Raw genomic sequence first — 21,160 nt, 5'->3', positions numbered from 1 at the left:
GAAATCAGGTTCCCCAGAGCTGGGATGTTCCAGACACCTACAACAGGACACATTTCTATGAACATATTACCACAACACAAGGCTATTAAATGACATTGCACTACAGCAATTGGTATACTAAATGAATGAATATACCATGGCTGTTGCACAAAAAAGCTAGAGGCACTTCTGTGGGTATATTAAACTAGTTCCCAATCCCTGCAGTACAGTACATCTTTCAGCATGCCCAGAAACAACCCTTCTCCCAACCCCCCCACTTGGAGATATGAGTAAATAAGACAGGTATAAGCAATGTCTAAAATTCTACCCAGCCTATCAGAGAGCAAGGTGGTGCAACTACCCCAATGTGTACACCTATCAAATACTCTAACCTAAGACACTTGTGTAGATCGAGGTTGTTTCTGGGTAGGGCCTCGTCTCTGGGCCAAACTCTGGCCCTAGTTGCTCCTCAATGTGCCCTGTGGTTCCCAGAGCCCCCTCTTACCTGAGGTGTCCAGTTGACCCTGCTCCAGCTGCATCTCATCCAGGAAGAGGGCAGTGTCCCTGGCCAGCTGCAAGGCTCCACTCACCAGCTGGTTAGCCACGGAGTCCTTCTTGGGCACCAGATGCAGGCTGTTCATGGTGTTGGTGTGGAGGCTCATACTGAGATGGTAAGACTACCGGAGAGAAGAAAAAAACAGTAACCACAGTTACTTTAACATACTTTGATAAACTGTCTGTACAATGAAGTCTTGTGATGTATGTTGTGCAACACAATTAAACTGTCAATCTTCAAAGCCACTCCACTCAGATTTGTAACACCCAATGTTACTCTCAAACCCATGATTCCCTAATCCATACGCACAAAAATCTTATTTCTCAAAGTTTTTGCACAAATTTGTTTACATCCCTGTTAGTGAGCATTTCAAGAAGTTGATTAAACACATCATTACACAGGTGCTCCTTGTGCTGGAGACAATAAAAGGTCACTTTAAAATGTGTTGTGTGACAAAACTACACAATGCAACAGATGTATCAAGTTTTGAGGGAGTGTGTAATTTGCATGCTAACTGCAGGAATGTTTACCATAAACTGCCTCCTTTTAGAGAATTTGGCAGTACATCCAACCGGCCTCACAACCACAGACCACATGTAACCGCACCAGCCCAGGACATCCATATCCAGCTTCTTCAACAGAGGGGTGTGCTGAGGAGTATTTCTGTCTATAATAAAATCCCCTTTTTGGGGAAAAACAAATTGACTGCACCCCTGCCCAATCACGTGAAATCCATAGATTAGGGCCTAATGAACTAATTTCAATTGACTGATTTCCTTACATGAACTCAGTAAAATCTTTCAAATTGTTGTTAATATTTTTGTTCAGTATAGATATCTACAAAGTATGCATTCTTTCAGTATTGTCAGAAACAAATCTAATACTGACCTTAAGTGGAGGGCAAAATTAATTTAGTCATGACAATGAAGAAACTGTACTGCAGGCCAGAGTTGCATATTAGTGTTCTATTCAATTTATCTCAATTACTAAAGTGGCACCCACATATGCTGTTAACCCTCAATTCAAATCTCAAATAACAGTCAACTCAATTTTGATTTGATATGGAGCATGATACAATATATTAAACACACACAAGGCACCAGCAGTTGGATGATCTGACACAAGTCGATCTGTGTATGAGTTGAGCAGACAGCCACTGAATTTACCCAGAGGCAGGACATCTGATGTATGTATACCTGTGATGAGAGACCCACACAATCACTATCAGGAACCACTTGTATTTTTATTTATTTTTACTTCCAAATGGGGACTCTTTCGTTCGACCCCGGAGAGATCAGTTGCGCTGCACTCTTTAAAAAAAAATGTTTTTTTTACGGAGAGGAGCAGGAGCAGTGTGGCACGAAGAGAGAAAGTAGCTAAACAGACGAGTGTTGCCAAATAGTTTTCAAGGTAAGTTGCTCGAGGCAGGTTGATTTGTTGCTAAAAGACGTTGTGGTTTCATTGCGTAATAGCGTAAAACTGCGTCATTACGTAAAATATACAATAACGTTACTCAATTTGACATTTGTTCAGGTACAGACTCCCACTTTTTTTTGTACAGTTTTGATTGATGTTGTAAGTTCTGTTCAAGATCAAACATTCGTGACCAACTATGTTCATTGGGTTTGGCTCGTCGAACCCGTACTACTACTGCTGCAGTCAGCCAACAATGATCTGAAATTGCTGCTGACGTCACTCACAATGCACTTTTGCAGCCAGGCACGTGTGTTGTGACAGTGTGTGACAGAGAGCATCGTTTTTGTGTCATTTAGAGGGAAATTGTGTGCATTTTAGTGTTTGAGTCACTTTTCAAAAGTAGCTACATTTGTTGCTAGGTGCTGTTTGAAAATAAAGTTGCCAGGGTAGTCCTGAAAAGTTGCTAAATCTAGCAGCAAGATTGCTAAATTGGCATCACTGAAACCGACTCGCGCGAGACAAACTTTTTGCTACCATTGGTCATCTTGTGAGGATTTAAAATATGCTTGGCCTATCATGAGGGTATCTGTGTATGTTAGATGTAACATTTTGCAACATATGGTGTGACTAGCGGCAAGGCTGTTCTTGGGTGGCTGTTCTTGGGTGTAGGCAGTTATCATGAGTTGTTGGGGGCACATACAGAACATAGTGTTGCGAGAACAAACTGTCTTTTGTTAGATAACAGGAGCCAGATGTGTGATAACTGTATCGAGAGTATGAGCGCATAGATATTCTACACAGCAACAGTTACATCTATCAACTGGAGCGCCTAGGGGCTGGGACCAGCTCGTGCGCCAACAATCAACGATAGGTTGAGTAAATTTAAACCATACTTGGCCTCTACTCTGACAGGCCAGCTCGGAAGCAGGAACTACTTCTGTCAGAGTATATTAGAATAACATTGTCAGGAACAAGTCAGTTCTCTGTTCTGCCCTGCGTGGGATTACAGCGAACCCGTATATACGAAAATTGCATTTACCATTTATTGCTTAGCTAATAAAAGTACATAGTATACAATCAGTGACTCAGTGTCATAACTTGTTCTGATACCAGATTCGAATTGACGCAACCCTAACAATCTATAACCATGTTTCCATCCAGTTTTTATGCAAGTAAAGTCTGCTTGATGCTCCTTTCTAATATCGAGGGTTTTATTCTGGTGACATGATTGATGCTTGACAAATAAAAATATTATCCATAATAATCTCAAGTAGACTAGTCTACCCGCAGTTTACCAATAGCTGTTGGCTAGAGCACACTAGCCAAGACCAGAGTAGGCACATTTTCCCTTTAAATTAACTGTTTTAGTGACAAAACTAGTAGAGTTGAAAATGTGATGGAAACACATTTTACTTTTATTCCTTACATGAAAATTTACATGAAAAAGTTAACCAGCTAGCTGGAGTTGCCAGGCTAATTTGCTGCGCTCCCCGTCCTTGACTACAACAACCCTGTTCATATGAAACACCCTACCTGATGGTTGATCATTGTAGCCTACTACAAGTACTAGGCTACGGATTTCTATGGGGTGAACTCATAACTGTCTAATGTAATGGTTTATCCTTGTCGGCTTTGTAGCAATGTTACATATTGTTTTTAAAATATAAAATTTTCGCAAAAATGAACACTCTTGGCAAGTAATTGAATACTAACTTCCATTCACATATTCAAATAACCGTGCCCATCCCTAGTGGGGGTACTCACTATACGCTACAGATATGGAGTAATACAATGCATTCAGAAAGTTGTGCGCTCTCTGTTCCTCTGGAGTCGCCTTACTCTGTGGGGTCTTTGAAGTATTCCAACACTTTTGCTTCCCATTCTGGGTTAGAGTTGCTCTGGGCTGCAGGACAGAGGGTCGGGTCAGACAAACCACATCCTCATTATGCATGCTGATCAGGATAAATTCACATGGCTGTTATGGTTGTAAAGACGAGATGTAAACAATGTGTATTGACTAATCATAAGACACAAACAACAGCAACTATCACAATAAAAAGATAATTCCCCACTAAATATGAATTAACTCCCAATTAACCAGTGTTTATTGAAACACGACTAAAGCAGTTCTATGTAAGCAAGCTTAGTAACTCATTCCAGTCTGATACGTTTGTTTACTCTGATAAGCCTTATTGGTCTGTTTACCTAGAGAAATCAGTTTTTTTCAAACACATAGCTAGCTTACTGTGGTTTGCACTCGCTAGCTAGCCTCTGCGGGATCGTTGTCCCTAAACCTGGACGGTTGTTGCTAACGTGTGCTAATGAGACTAGAATTAAGTTGTATACAACAGCCACCTTTCCAGGACATAGACATGTCTAATATGGGCAGAAAACTTAAGTTCTTGTTTCTCTAACTGCAATTAACAGTAGCTTGTATCTAACTGCAATTAACAGTAGCTATTACAGTGACAAAATAGCAAACTATTGTTTGAGGAGAGTGCACAACAACAGAAAACTGGTTTGATACATTCATCTCTGAAGGTAAATAATGTACTTACATTCAGTAATCTTGCTCTGATTTGTCATCCTGAGGGTCTCAGAGATAAAAATGTAGCATCATTTTGTTTGATAAATTGTATGTTCAAATGTAGGATCTGGGGTCTACCGTTTGACCCCACTGCGGTCTCTGGCTCCACACCCACCCCGCCATCTAGATGTGTGACAGTGAGTGTATGCTAATGATCCATCATGTATGTCATTCCTGGGAGTGTGTAAACTTTTTTTAATTACCATAGCATTTTTGTATGTTCTCAATCTCTATAGTTATGTACTTAATGTATCAAATGACCAATTTGGCATATTTGGGCAAACTCCTGAAAGACTTATTACAAAATATTGTGCAGGAATGTAATTCTAAATTACACAGACTCATATCTTAAAGTATGGCCTTTCTCTTACATTTCAAAGATGGAACAACATTTTTTATAGAAAATGCATGTTTTTTTTTGTTTGTATGATCTTTTACCAGATCTAATGTGTTATATTCTCCTACATTAATTTCACATTCCCACAAACATCCAAGTGTTTCCTTTCAAATGGTATCAAGAATATGCATATCCTTGCTTCAGGTCCAGAACTACAGGTAGTTAGATTTGGGTTTGTAATTTTAGGTGAAAATTTAAAGTGTCCAACCCTTAAGAAGCTAGCTAATATTAGTTAGCTATTGAGGTGGCTAGCTAACTAGCTAAATTCCCGAACAAACATATTCTCGTTAGCACCACCTCCACTGGATTTGTTTGCTTACCAAACATCCCTTTGACAACGCTCAAGGGGTTGTTTATCCAATCATGAGATGAAGGCATTGTTTACCAGTACATCCTTTGGAGGGCTGATGAAACAAAGTACAGAAAATATAAATAATTATGCCTCAATAACTTTATCACTCGACTTGCTCTCTCTTGGCCCGGGTTGTACCTCACTGGTTCACATTGGCGGGAAAACTGCGTCACTAGATATTAGACTCTTTTTGGGATATTTTCGAGAATATATGTAATATTATTGCATTTTAAATAAGTATTCTGTTAATAGAGAGTAAAGTCAATCAGAAACATTGTTAACCTTTTTTAAAATATATATATATAATTTTTTTTTTACAGTACCTCAGCCATAGCAGTAGATGGCAGCACTGAATCTTACTCATATATTTATTCCCGTACCATCAAGACGGCAAAGAACTTGCGGAGATTCAGCGCCTACTTAACGCGGAACACTTGACCACGTAGTTGTACTGTTTTTGGCTTGAGTTTATCACTTGTATAACAGATCAGTGAATTTGTGCAAATGCCAGCACTGAGAACTACGTCTGACATCCGGGTTGTGAAATGATGCTGCTCCGGCAGTAAAATAAGCTTTTGCTACGTGTAATTTGGGGTGAAAATGGCTGATAGGAAAACCAATAATGTGCCGAATTCCAGCGCAAATCTACTGTTTTCTGCGGCACCGGAGTTCAACTTCAATTTACCTGTCATACCTGTCAGCCAGGCCAGTGGTCCAGCGGTGTTATCGGGAGGTAAGATAACGCTAAGCCAGGCACAGAAGGGCCCCTAGGAATTCAATGACTAACATGACAGCTAGCTAGCCAACTAACTACTGGTTAGTTAGCTGTCAACTAGCCCTTGATCATGCGTGACTCTCAGTTACATTACTCATAAGAGTCATTGGACAAAGGTGTCTTTTGCAGGAATGGTTTAACCTAAGGAAGGAAGGAAGAGGTTAAGATCCCCGACGCTTGCTCTGAACATGCATCGCTGGCGGTATAGTTTTGGAGCTTTATCGTTCAAATAATCGATATATATATATATATATATATATATATTTAAAAAAAGTTGATACACACCTTGATAGGGTTGGGGGTATCGTTCAAATAATCGATATATATATATTTAAAAAAAGTTGATACACACCTTGATAGGGTTGGGGGTAGTGTTCCCACACGGCCATATCTCCATGTTACAACGCTTGTTTACGGAAAAAGAGGAGAACACCTGTGCTAATTAGCTATCAAGCATGTTCTGAACACCTGTGTGTAACCTTAACCCTGGTGTAGCTGTTCCTAGGCTGTCATTGAAAATAAGAATTTGTTCTTAACTGACTTGCCTAGTTAAATAAAGGTTAAAAAAAGGGGGGGGGGGGGGGGTCTTGAGAGGAGTGGTGTAAATATGTACCACTACAGAGGGATAGGCCAACAAGTGATATGTTTCAGTAAGATTGGATTTTTTGCATTTATAGAAATGGTTATCAACTGTACTGCAGAGATGGAACCTAAGTTGTAGAAAACTGAGGCAGCTGCAGAGAGGTATTTGGGTGTGGTGGTGTTCCATCCTTTCAGGTTGACCTGAGGTAGGACTAAATAGATGTAAATAGTGGTTATTTTTTATTATTATAACAATAAATGAGCGTAGTGTTAGATAGTAGGGTATTTGCTTGAAAAATAAACAAAATATAAGGGAGTTGTACTCCAGTCTAGTAGGTGGTGGTAATGCAACATTTATTGGATGCCAACTGCTGTTAAACCTCATCGAAGAAGTAGTAGTTCACATGTGGCAGTAGTCGGCTGCGAAGCTGGCTGAGAACTTGGTAGAATGCCGACTAGAGTTTGAGAGCTAGCTGTCCACAAGCCCATTACACATTTTAAACTTGTAGATAAATCTCTGCAATGTATTAGATATCAGGACATTTCTTTGGGAATTGTTTTAACAGCTTGGTAAATAAGTAGAATAACAGTTGCTACAGTTTAGCTGAGGGACGCTTAGCTCTCAAAGGAGAGATTGTTTTCATCTCTACATGTATTTGTGAAACGTATTGACATGTTGCACAATAGTTTATTACATTTCTATAGCACTTTTTGTAGAATCTCAAAGTGCTTCAAGAGCAAAAAAACAAACAAGCAATATGTCATGACGGGTCAACCAGTTGTGGCCAAATCTTTGAAAGCTGCATCCTCCGAAGATGGAGAGGGTCTGTTCATGGCTTGAACTGAGGCATAGAGAGGCAACCTTTAGGTACTATGCCCCCAGCATCTGGAATAGCCTACCAGAAAAACCTATGGTGAGCTGAAACTGTGGACTTATCTTAAAACACACCTTTTTAGCTTTCTTTCCATAGGTTGCTTTTTAGTCATTCAGTTTTTATTGTTATTCTTTAGTTTTGTATCCTCTAATGCTTGTTGTCTAGTAAATATTCATTTGTTTTTATTTTTATTTTTCCTTATGGAACAGTGGTGACCTTTATTTACACCAGTACCATGGTATTTACCTGCTAAAAAATCAGGCCATTTTTTTATTGTACTAGCTACCATGGTAGTACAAAGAAGAAAAATACCATGGTTGGATGCCAACTATAGCAGCATGTAGTAAAACATGTAAGCATGGTAGTTGTTTACATTGTATGATGAGGGCCTGTGTCCCACTGTTTTTTGGGTAAAGTGACCAAAAGCATAGTAATTTATGGTACTCATAATGCAACGTTGACTACTTGCTCTGCAATGTTAAAGTATAGGCCTAGTACCCTCTTAAACCCCTTTTAGTTCAAACTGAAAAACCCCAACACACATGATGTAGTGCACCCTCTTAAACCTTGGGACCTGGGTAGGGTGAGAAGAATGGAGTCTGAAACCTTGAAGATTTAAAAGTTTATCTGGTGCATCTTCAATAAAGTTTTCAGTTGTCTCTCTCTCTCTCTCTCTCATTCAACTGACTTGGCTAATCTTCTACAATTCTAAATAGCCAACATACAAAAAAAAATGTGTAAACGATCATCCACCAAATTTCACAGTGGGTGCGAGACACTGTGTGGCTTTGTAGGCCTCTCCAGGTCTCGCACCCACTGTGAAATTTGGTAGAGGATCAGTGATGATCTGGGGGTGTTTCAGCAGGGCGGGAATCAGGCAGATTTGTGAAGGACGCATGAATCAAGCCACATACAAGGTTGTCCTGGAAGAAATCTTGCTTCCTTCTGCTCTGGCAATGTTCCCGAACTCGGAGGATTGTTTTTTCCAGCAGCACAATGCTCCATGCCACACAGCCAGGTCAATCAAGGTGTGGATGGAGGACCACCAAATCAAGACCCTGTCATGGCCAGCCCAGTCTCCAGATCTGAACTAGAGGTCGACCGATTATGATTATTCAACGCCGATACCGATTATTGGAGGACCAATAATGACAATTACAACAATACTGAATGAACACTTATTTTGTTTAATATAATACATCAATAAAATCAATTTAGCCTCAAATAAATAATGAAACATGTTCAATTTGGTTTAAATAATGCAAAAACAAAGTGTTGGAGAAGAAAGTAAAAGTGCAATATGTGCCATGTAAGAAAGCTAACGTTTAAGTTCCTTGCTCAGAACATGAGAACATATGAAAGCTGGTGGTTCCTTTTAACATGAGTCTTCAATATTCCCAGGTTAGAAGTTTTCGGTTGTAGTTATTATAGGACTATTTCCCTCTATACCATTTGTATTTCATGAACCTTTGACTATTGGATGTTCTTATAGGCACTTTAGTATTGCCAGTGTAACAGTATAGCTTCCGTCCCTCTTCTCGCCCCTACCTGGGCTCGAACCAGGAACACAACTACAACAGCCACCCTCGAAGCAGCGTTACACATGCAGAGCAAGGGAAACAACTACTCCAAGGCTCAGAACGAGTGATGTTTGAAACGCTATTAGCGCGCACTAACTAGCTAGAAATTTCACTTCGGTTACACCAGCCTCATCTCGGGAGTTGATGGGCTTGAAGTCATAAACCATACAATGCTTGACGCACAACGAAGAGCTGCTGGCAAAACGCAAAGAAAGTGCTGTTTGAATGAATGTTTACTCGCCTGCTTCTGCCTACCACCGCTCAGTCAGATTATATGCAACGCAGGACACGCTAGATAATATCTAGTAATATCAGAAACCATGTGTAGTTAACTAGTGATTATGATCGATTAGTTTTTTATAAGATAAGTTTAATGCTAGCTAGCAACTTGCCTTGGCTTACTGCATTCGCGTAACAGGCAGTCTCCTTGTGGAGTGCACAAGGACTAGTTAACTGTAAGGTTGCAAGATTGGATCCCCCCAGCTGACAAGGGGAAAATCTGTCGTTCTGTCCATGAACAGGCAGTTAACCCACCGTTCCTAGGCCGTCATTGAAAATAAGAATGTGTTCTTAACTGACTTGCCTAGTTAAATAAAGGTGTAGTAAAAAATGTATAATAATAATCTGCAAAATCGCTGTCCAAAAATACCGATTTCCGATTGTTCGGCCATTCCGATTAATCGGTCGACCTCTACTCTGAACCCCATTGAAAACCTCTGGAATGTGATCAAGAGAAAGATGGATGGGTTACAAGCCATCAAACAAAGCCAAGCTGCTTGAATTTCTGCGCCAGGAGTGGCGTAAAGTCACCCAACATCAATGGAAAAGACTGGCATGCCAAGACGCATGAAAACTGTGATTGAAATCAGGGTTATTCCACCAAATATTGATTTCTGAACATTTCCTAAGTTAAAACATCAGTATTGTGTTGTTTAAAAATGAATATGAACTTATTTTCTTTGCATTTTTGAGGTCTGAAAACACAATTTTTTTGTTATTTTGACCAAAATGACAATGTTTTTATTTTGAATTTGGGAGAAATGTTGTCAGTAGTTTTATACTATAAAACAAAATTTTTCATTTTGCCCAAACACATACCTTTCAATAGTAAAACCAGAGAAACTGATCATTTTGCAGTGGTCTATACATTTTTTTCAGAGCTGTGTGTGTGTGTATATGTGTGTGTATATATATATATATATATATATATATCAGTATTGATTTATGATGACTGTTGGTGCTAGCAAATTGTGAGACCAGTTATCAAACCGCCTCGATATAACAGAATTTAGTTTAGCGTTCCTCAGCTATCTATAGCAGTGTCAGGTCAACAGACCTGTCGTATCAACAGAACCCTTGTTGGTCTGTAGTTAGTTAGTCAGTTGAGTTTCTCAAAGGGTGGATTCACATTGGATTGTTGACATTGCGCACATTTAGAATGAATGTACTGTTCAAATCTACTGCAGTAACTCAGTTGCTCTAATGTTCTGTTTTTCCAAGATGATACTGCAGATGTCGGAGAAGAAGACAGCTTTCTTGGCCAGGCCTCTGGAAATGCCCCTGCACCATCCACGTTTAGCTACTTCTCCAGTCCCGTGAACAGTAGTGACCCATTTGCCTCCATCGGTCATCAGCCGGCATGTCCACCACCAGCGTCACTCTCAGTATCCCTCGCGACATCGGGACCAACCTCTGTTCCCAGTGTTGCCAGCATGGCCCCAACACCGCCTATCCCACTAATCAACTCCAACCCTGCTGTGCCACAGCCATTTGGCACTGGCGTTCATCAGAACCCCATGGGAAGCTACACTCCTCCCCCTAGCACAGTGACCCCACCCCCTCCACAAACCCCCGATCAGAGTTATAATCCGTACCGTCACACACCCCTCAGCAGCAGAGCCAAACCCTATGTGCCAGCTCCAGAGGTCCAGTCGCTATTCCATCCACCGCTGCAGCAAAATCAGTACACTATGGGCTCTCCAGCTCCAACATTCCAAACGGCACCCTCCACATTCACAAAGGTAAACAACAACTCCACTCTGATAGGGTGTTAGTATTCACTGGTTTCTCTTGCTATTTATTGCCTGACAATCAGGCTAATATATATGTCTTTACTCTCCCTTCAGCCCTCCCCCACCCAGATTCAAGGGCCTCCCCCTATGGCCCAACATGCCGCCATGGCTGGAGCACTGGTCCCAGCCAATCAAATGATGCAATACAACGTGTACGAGGCTGTTCAGACTCACTGGTTCTTCTGCAAACAAGTGGAGTCCAAGAGCGCCTGGCTTCCCTTCAGTATCCTGGACTCCATTCAGCTGGAGGAGATCTATAATTCAGGTGAGATGAAGGATCTGATTTCTACTACATTAGAGCCATTCATAGTATCGTTATCCAAGTTGACTTTTCATCGCTCTCGTTTATTTAGGCCTAGCAATTTGTTAAAGCTGTCAGTGCAGCGACCATTTCAAAATGTTTTGAAACATTATCCGTTGCATGCCCTAATAAACACGACCCTAATTTATGCACACTCACAGAGACCTGATCATCTCACGAGTCTGTCATTTTGTTTTGCTTTTCATAAAATTGTATGTTGTCAAGAATATGCCATGTCTCTCTTTTTGTCCTGAATCTTTTCTTGTCGCACTGCATTTTCTGGTACATAAAGCAAATATCTGTGAGAAACAGACAATAAAGAAAAAATACTGTTTTTTAATTCTCCTCTAGTGCAACCGGACCCTGAGAACGTGATTGTGTGCACAGACGGGGGGCGCTACGACGTGCAGCTCTATGACCGCATACGAACAGCTGTATTCTGGGAGGAGGAACCTACAGAGGTGCGGCGCTGCACCTGGTTCTACAAGGGAGACTCAGACAGCCGCTTCATCCCCTACTCAGAGGAGTTCAGCGAGAAGCTAGAGGTTTGTCGCAACAGGACCTTGTATTGACCAGGGTCATGTTCATTAGGCCACGCAATGAAGGAAAATAGTCATAAAAAGGGATGTACTTCTGAAAATGCCTGTTTGTTTTCCATTGCAAAAGTTTTCCTATGTTTTACTACAGTGTGCCCTAATGAACAATACCCAGGTTTTGTCTCACTGTTACGTAAATTATAATACAACTGACCATGTGGTGTGTTGGGTTTTAGCCCTGAGAGTGGACTGATAGGTGAATGTTATGTCTGAGCTTTGTTTGATTGGCTGTCTTCTCTATGTAGGGAGAATATAAGAAAGCTGTGTCAACCAATCAATGGCACCGTCGGCTGGAGTTCCCATCGGGGGAAACCATTGTCATGCACAATCCAAAGGTATGTTGGTAGGCCTTAATTTTACGGTGCAGAATTACAAAGTGTTTACTAAAATTACATGGTAATCACAAAGTAGTAACTTATCCATAACTAGTTTTTGTTTTTTTGGAATTCATTACAACAAGCACCATTAGGTACCAGTTAGTTACCAATTGTGAACACTGATCAAGACTGTAAGGAAAAATAACATCATGGTTTTGAGTGGACTTTGTTTGCAGACCCAGACATGACTGTGTTTCTAGTTTGTGAAAAGGCCTTTTTATGTCTTTCAACAGGTGATAGTACAATTCCAGCCCTCTGACATGCCAGATGAGTGGGGTACGACCCAGGATGGACAGACCAGACCCAGGGTGGTCAAGAGGGGCATCGATGATGACCATGACGAAGTTCCTGATGGGGAGCTCCCTCAGGTGGATCACTTGGTGTTCATGGTGCATGGCATCGGTCCAGTCTGTGATCTGAGGTTCAGGAGCATGGTGGAGTGTGGTATGTGTGATTTCTCCATATAGCCTCTATATTTCCCAGAGCTATAATAATATTGTAAAATGGATGTGCTTGTTTATGTCCTGAATGGTATATGTCATGGTATGTTCTTCCGTTATGTTGTTGTTTACTATGCCCAGCAATAATGAATAGCGTTTATTGAATGTCATTGTGTTGAATATCCATTTAGTACTCCATACTAACCCAGATAGAGTATTAAAAATGTGTGTTCCTTGTGTTCACAGTGGATGACTTCCGGAGTGTATCGCTGAAGCTGCTGCAGAGTCACTTTAAGAAGGCGCAGGACGAGCGTGTCATCAGCCGAGTGGAGTTCCTTCCTGTTCAGTGGCACACGGCCCTGCATGGGGATGCCACAGGGGTGGACAAGTGAGGAGACACTAATAGATTTTGAGGATGTTCATACACTTGGGAATAGGGCCTGTTCTTTGTGGGATAGGGAAATTTATATTGTAACACAAAACATCTTTGCTGAGTGGCAAGCTTGTACAAATGGCTGTGTCACAGAATGTTACTAGCTGTCAAAACCTTGCTAATGCTTCCTTTATCCTCATTTCCTCAATTTCTCTCAAAGTTCATTGGAGGAAGAGGTCCAAGGGAGGGACCTTAGATCCTCTCCTCCAATGTGCCTTGAGAGGAATTGAGGAAACAAGTATGGAGGAAGCAAGGATTTGGTGTCAATCAATTTCCTAATGTTTTAGGAGGATAAAGAAGATCACCCTGCCCAGCACAGGTCGTCTGCGTCACTTCACTAACGAGACCCTCCTAGATGTGCTGTTCTACAACAGCCCCACCTACTGCCAGACCATCATGGACACAGTCGCCCTTGAGATTAACAGGATCTATGCCCTGTTCTTGCAGCGGAACCCAGACTTCAAAGGAGGCATTTCAGTATCCGGACATAGTTTAGGTACAAACACCCAAACATCAAGGGACACTTTTCCAGACCCAGATAAAGCCTAGTCCTGGATTAAAAACCTTTTGTGCTTTTTATATCAGGACTAGGTTTATGCTGTGTTTAGGGGGACGCAAAAACCGTCATACCAGTCGACATAGCAGGACAAGAAAGAGGGTGACTGCAAAAGCAAGCTAGCACAAGGGTATGCATTGCTATGGGGATTTCAGTAAGCAATCAGTGCAAATCAACATCTGGTAGAAAACAAAGCCGAGGCAGACGACAAAAGTTGAAAGATTTGAACTCTGGCGGCAAGTCCCATCTACCGTGGCAGCTGATGGAATTTACCATTGTGCCCTCATTGAAAACAATGACATCCGGTTTGCCGTCTGCCTCGTACCATCTAAACACAGCATTGAGAAAAGCATCCCCAAGTGTTCCTACTTTTAGCTTAGTCATGTGAGAAAGATTTGGACAAACCGGTCTCTCTGAATGTTTGTTTGCAGGATCTCTCATACTTTTTGACTTGCTGTCAAACCAGAAGAATGGCTTACCTTTGCAAACCATGCCAACTGCTAATGGGGCCCACCCTGCAGACACCAAACAGGTAGTGGGTCCATAACTATCCAAACATTGTTTATTTCATTATTTAGGTGACACCAGAGAGTGTAACAATAGTAATATAACCTGGAGTTTCCCACTTCTCTTTAAAGCAGGTGGCATCCCCCGCTGTTGCTACTTCACCTGCTGCTGTAGAGGAGGAGCCTAAAGAGGAAGGGAAGGAGTTTGTCGATCTTTCTTCTGCTTTGGAACATCTGGGCCTGTCTGAGTACCAGAGCACTTTAGAACAGGAGAAGATTGACCTTGAATCTTTCGTAAGAACCCTCCTTGCTTGTCATGAACCCATACAGTTATTGATCACACTATTAAAGAGACATTACACTCCAAAATACAATTTTTGACAGATGTTTTCAGATCTCGACAGTCTAGGTGAGTCACGCCATTGGTTGTGTAGATCCAGCTTTATGCCTAAATCAATCATGATTCCTACCCCACAAATGAATGGAAAATATAATTTACTATGCTTATCTTTTCATTTTTGATTGTGGCTATAAGGATATAGCTATATGGGATATAGTTGGATCTACAAAACAAATTGGTATGGCCTTATCTGAACATAACCACAGATGAGGTCTGAAAATAACTGACTTTTGAGTGACATGTCCCAGGAACTGAAATTAAAGGATTCAATTATATTGCAATGACTCCCTAGACCATATCATAGAGTCAGTGGTTGCAATCTAATTTCCTCTCTCCTATATTCTGTTAGCTTATGTGCACAGTTGAGGACCTGAAAGAGATGAGCATTCCATTGGGGCCAAGGAAGAAAATAGCCAAGTTTGTCAAAGAAAGAGCAATTAAGCAGGTGATCATTTAATTCTTTTTCGCTCAGACACCAGTGTTGTGTTCAATAGGAAGAAAATGTTTTGAAACGGGGCGGTGCTACCTGAACTTAGAATACAAAGTTCTGTTTTCTATTGCTAAATGTTTCGCTACAGTGTGCCTACTGAACACAATCCAGTGATGGTTAAAACAGTGACAACTTAACATAATCGTGTGTTCATGTGCCTTCAACTTCGGACTCCTTTTGTCAGGTAGCACAAGAGAAGAAGGCAGCAGAAGTTAAAGTGGCCAATCAAGAGGTTGTCCCTGCCCAATCAATCGAGCCCCTCCCAGGGCCAGGCACCACGAAGCTTCCTGTTGGCGGGGCTTACTCCTCTGTCCATGTGGATTACAACTACTTTGATGTTGGCACTGGGCAGGTAAACCTAAACCTCTCAGGATTCAATCAGATCAGCGGTGTCGAAGCTGTAACTGCGTTAGAGCTGTCAAATCCTCAAGCGGCTCCTGGTGTTACGTATTGCAGACATTGCCATTGGATGCACCAAGATGCATTAATAGAAATCCCATGCAGCCGCGTTGCACGTTCGAACACTGGAATGTGTAATGTAATCTACACCTCGATTAGGCTAATATAAATCGCTTTCATTTAATGATCAGTGTTATTATTTCTATATAGCCTACACTTTCTCGTTCTGAACTTCTAACGCGGGTGGGATATAAGGACAGATGTGATTTCGTAACAGTGACCACAAGAGAAGCTGCTCACCGATTTGACAGCTCTAATGAGGTTACACCTCCGTTGATCAGAATCCTAGTCTACAGCCTTTCTGAAATGTCATGCATAAGCATACATTTTCATTAGGACACATCTTTTTCCCTCAAAGCATTACATTTTTTATTTAACCCTTATTTATCCAGGAAGTCCCATTGAGGTCAGAAGACCTCTTTCCCAAGGGATACCTGGCCATAAAAAAAAATGGTGGTGTGTGGATCTAAAGTACACTGAACAAAAATATGAACGCAACATGATACGTGTTTCATTAACTAAAATAAAAGATCCCAGAAATGTTCCATACCCACAAAAATATAATTTTCTCAAATTTTGTGCATACATTTGTTTACATCCCTGTTAATGAGCGTTTCTCCTTTGCCAAGATAATCCATCCACCTGACCCATGTGGCATATCAAGAAGCTGATTAAACAGCATTACATTGAGGGGGTGTGCAATTGGCATGCTAACTGCAGGAATGTCCACCAGGGCTGTTGCCAGATAATTGAATGTTCATTTCTCTACCATAAGCTGCCTCCAACGTTGTTTTAGAGAATTTGGCAGTACGGCCAATCGGCCTCACAACCTCTAACCACAGCAGCCCAGGACCTCCGGCTTCTTCACCGGCAGGATCGTCTGAGACCAGCCACCCGGACAGCTGATGAAACTGAGGATGTCATGTGGGCGAGCAGTTTGCTGATGTCAACATTGTGGCGGTGGGGTTATGGAATGGGCATGCATAAGCTACGGACAACGAACACAATTGCATTTTATCGATGGCAATTTAAATGCACAGCGGTACCATGACGGGATCCTAAGTCCATTGTCGTGCCATTCATCTGCTGCCATCACCTCATGTTTCAATATGATAATGAAAAGGGAAAGGGGGGATACATAGTCAGTTGTACAACTGAATGCCTTCAACTGAAATGTCTTCTGCATTTAACTCTGAATCAGACAGGTGCGGGGGGCTTCCTTAATCAACATCCACGTCTTCGGCGCCCATGGAACAGTGGGTTAACTGCCTTTATCAGGGGCAGAAAGGCAGATTTTTACCTTGTCAGCTCGGGGATTCGATCCAACAACCTGGAAGCTGAAAATGTCCCAGTTCTTCCATGGTCAGCATGCTCACCAGACATGTCACCCATTGAGCATATTTGGGATGCTCTTGATCAACATGTACGACAGCGTGTTCCAGTTCCCGCCAATAACCTGCAACTTCGCACAGCCATTGATGAAGAGTGGGAGAACATTGCAGAGGCCACAATCAACAGCCTGATCAACTCTATGCGAAGGAGATGTTGCGCTGCATGAGGCAAATGGTGGTCACCAGATACAGACTGGTTTTCTGATCCACGCCCCTACTTTTTTTTTTTTTAAGTTATCTGTGACCAATAAATGCATATCTGTATTCATAGTCATGTAAAATCCATAGATTAGGGCCTAATTCATTTATTTACATTTATTGATTTCCTTATATGAACTAACTCAGTAGAATCTTTGAAATAGTTGGATGTCGGATTTATATTTTTGTTCAGTGTAGTTATCTAAAAGCACTGTCTTGTCTGGTGTTGGTGTTCTTCTCCATAGGTGTCTGTTGTGTACCACACTCTGGACTTTGAACCGGTGAATTTCTTTGCCCTGGGATCTCCCTTAGGGATGTTCCTCACAGTGCGAGGGCTGAAGAAGATCGAGGAGAACTACCAGCTACCCACCTGCAAGGGATTCTTCAACATTTACCATCCGGTTAGCCAGTCTTTCTCAGACATATCTTTCCTGGAGTATGGGTGTGCATGCAGATGACATACTGTATGTGATAGGATTGTCACTGTCAGCTATAAAAAGCACTTTGTGACAACTGTTTACATAAATTACTTCATAAATACATTTGAGCTGTGACATGGTTAATGCCAATGTGTTTCATTAAAGTACATCAGGGTAGCAAATACTGTACATTCATTCATATGCAAGGGTGTAATCAAATAGTTTTATTTTTACTTCTAAATGTTAAAATATCTGATTGCTCTTTCTGTTTGTTTTAGCTGGACCCAGTTGCTTACAGGATTGAGCCCATGATCTTGCCAGACTTGGACCTGAAACCTGTTCTGATTCCACATCACAAAGGGAGGAAGAGGCTGCATCTTGGTATGGAACTACTATCTATTTTATCCTCAGATTTATTTTCTATTTCTTAGCCTATCATTGTCAACCATTGGTTCCCAAGTGTAATTTGTTTTAGAATAATGACTGTGAGGGGTTTACATGATGGATTGTTTGTGTATGGCAGAGCTGAAGGAGAGTCTGTCCCGCATGGGTTCGGACCTCAAGCACGGCTTCATCAGCTCCCTGAGGAGTGCCTGGCAGACCCTCAACGACTTTGCCCGCGCTCACACCACCAACGCCCAGCTGGCGGCCGAGCTCGCCATGGTGGCCAATCAGATCAAGGAGGAGGAGGAGAAGCATGCACACAGCGATGGTGAACATAAGGGCACAGTGATTTAAATAAGTAATGAAATATTGGTATTTTGGTTTATTTGTATAGGGGGGTAAAAATGTTAACTTGTAAAAAATGTGGTTAGTTGCAGAACAAAGGATAATGGAGAGTCCTGAGCTGCTGAGAGAAGAGGAGGCCCAGATGAAAATAGGAATGTTGAACGGGGGAAACCGCATCGACTACGTCTTACAGGAGAAGCCCATCGAGAGCTTCAACGAGTACCTTTTCGCCCTGCAGAGTCACCTGTGCTACTGGTATGAAAATCGGTTGTGGCACTTTTACATCAAGGTGGAAATGGTGACTAATGTGCACTGTTGAATACTTTTAATGTGGGCCTTGGCTGGATCAGCCACTCGTATCATTCTGCTTCTTGGGCGCTCCACACGAGGTTATACTTGTGTGTGGTTGTTTGTAGGTTCTGTATGATTAAAAGTTAGCCAAGATTTAGCCATATAATGTTTTATTCTAAATAGCCACTAATGCCGATTTTGAGTCTACTGCTGAAGAGTTTTGAATCTGTGGCTGAAACTCACTCCATGGCTTGGATTGTTTGTCTTCTCTACACAGCTGATCTATTTTAAGTTGATGTATTCTGTTTGACAAATAATTCAGTCTGTAGTGATTTACTTGTGCCTTTCTTTTTGCAGGGAGTCTGAAGACACAGCCCTACTACTCCTAAAAGAGATTTACATGACCATGGGGATATACCCAGAACAGATTCTACACTGATGCAATAGATTGGTAGCCTGGTGGAACCAGCCTGGTTGCTACGTTTACCATTCTCTTTCACTGCACGTAAGTTACATGGAATGGTGAACACAGCTATCAGGCTGGTTCCAACAGGTTGATTTAGAGTGAATAATACACCTTTCTAAAACCCTCATACTGTTTATCTCCCCATCAGGTTTGGCCATGTAAATGCTTTTTAATTTTATATATGCTTCTATGCTTCTTGTTAATATTAATTTTCCTTTTGTATATTCTCATAGTCTATTGTATGAAAATGAATACGCTTGTTATATACCATTTGTCTTAAATTAACTAGATCAAATTAGTGGATTCCAAAACCACTTGTTTGAAATTACATTTTTATAGCCTAAATTCTAGAACTGGTGAGGTTTGGATGGAGTTTGCTTGCTGAACAATATGGAATCACCAAATGGAACATATACAAGAGAAATCACATAAAAACTGCAAATTAAATATTTACCTCAGTTTTTTATTTTGTTTAAAAATAGTTGTGCAATAAACCATTTTACTTTCACATTACTTGACTTATTTTCAGTCTTCAGAGCTTTTATGTTGTATTTTTATTGCTGATTGTTAAAAACCGTATTAAATTGCACAAGTAGACTTCCACATATCCTCCTTAAATCTGGGTCGTAATAGAAGACGGCTTTTTGTGCTTCAAAAACCAGGGTTCCTCCATTACCTTAGTGTGCTTAAATATACAAAGGTTTGTGTAACTACTTTGGTGATGAGCGATTTAACCGGTTATTAAACAACTAATTGACAGACGTCATTTCAATGATTTGAATCTCTATATTTTTTAAATTGGTGAGCCCAACTCGCTGTTTCTGTAAATCATTCACGAGAGAAGTTAAGATGGGACACTGGGCTGAAGGGAGTTATAGTTTTCATTAAGCAAATATTCAACATAGTTCAGCGTACAAACGTGATAATTAACAGCAACGACCATTATCCACTGTGCCGGTTCTTTTCCGGCTCGTACAGAGATGGATACACTTTTATGCCTGCTATGTTCAGTTAGATACACACCGACCGCATAAGCCACCGGGTGAGAGAAATGTACACAACACGATGGGAACGAGGCAGAGACGGTTCGTGAAAGTATGCGTGATCTACTTTGAAAAACTAGCTAAATGTATTTATTAACTAGCAAAATTATTGCCCGACAGCGCTGCTGCATACTTGGGCAGGCTAGCTTAGCTAAATACGATGACTAAAGACAGCAACGTTACAGTATGGGGCGAATAGAGAACTCTATTTTAGGCGTTGTAATTTGTATTAAAATGAAATAATAATTTGTCATTATTTCAAAAATATTGAAATCGAAAAACGTGAATATTTTTTTAAACGAACTACAACCGAACCGACCTCAAAAAGCACAAATCAGGCAGCACTACTACTTGAATGGATTGGAGTGAAAAGAGGGTCGGTTAAGGTTTTCAGGAAATGATTGAGCTCCGAGGCTTTCAAGAACCAAAAGACTGGAAACCAATTTTTTTTATATAGAGAGAGGAGACAGCAATGTTTTAATGAGGAAATACCCTTTTTTTTTTTTTATTCAAAGGCTGTCATGAGGACTCGTGTGATACAAAAAAAAGTTACTGTGTAACCTGGGTTGCAATTCAGTTCGCTTCAACATTGCGTGACGGTTTGTACTGAATTACACGATTCCTCAGCCTTTGACAGACGTTTGCTCCCGTTTGGTGGATGTGACCTGATCAATGTGTGTGACAATTTAAAATTGCAAACCATAACCCATATATACAACTCTCCTTCAGTGGCCTCCAACTGCTCTTAAATACAAGTAAAACTAAATGCATGCTCTTCAACCGATTGCTGCCTCCTGTACCTGCCCGCCCGTCCAGCATTACTACTCTGGACGGTTCTGACTTAGAATATGTGGACAACTACAAATACCTAGGTGTCTGGTTAGACTAAACTCT

General features: G+C 41.1%; 1 protein-coding gene across 2 annotated transcripts; it reads left to right on the top strand.

The window, feature by feature from the left end:
- Window positions 1–5,676: 5,676 nt before the first annotated feature.
- On the top strand, window positions 5,677–19,733 carry LOC109899583 (SEC23-interacting protein). Of its 2 annotated transcripts, none has more exons than XM_020494939.2 (17): window positions 5,677–6,020; window positions 10,600–11,120; window positions 11,226–11,436; window positions 11,824–12,017; window positions 12,314–12,403; window positions 12,679–12,889; window positions 13,132–13,273; window positions 13,606–13,814; window positions 14,306–14,406; window positions 14,513–14,674; window positions 15,130–15,225; window positions 15,455–15,622; window positions 17,564–17,719; window positions 18,016–18,118; window positions 18,261–18,449; window positions 18,553–18,721; window positions 19,115–19,733. In XM_020494939.2, the coding sequence occupies exons 1-17, from the start codon at window positions 5,888–5,890 to the stop codon at window positions 19,194–19,196; spliced, it is 2,937 nt and encodes a 978-aa protein (XP_020350528.1). In that variant the 5' UTR covers window positions 5,677–5,887; the 3' UTR covers window positions 19,197–19,733. The 2 variants fall into 2 exon arrangements, with proteins under 2 accessions (XP_020350528.1, XP_020350530.1); XM_020494941.2 differs by having other exon boundaries at window positions 5,680–6,020; window positions 14,516–14,674.
- The last annotated feature ends 1,427 nt before the right edge of the window (window positions 19,734–21,160 follow it).

Source organism: Oncorhynchus kisutch, linkage group LG11 (genome assembly GCF_002021735.2).
Source record: "Oncorhynchus kisutch isolate 150728-3 linkage group LG11, Okis_V2, whole genome shotgun sequence".
NCBI classification, from domain to species: Eukaryota; Metazoa; Chordata; class Actinopteri; order Salmoniformes; family Salmonidae; genus Oncorhynchus; species Oncorhynchus kisutch.
The sequence above is the reverse complement of the archived record's forward strand: the minus strand, read 5'-3'. Positions and strand labels throughout refer to the sequence as shown.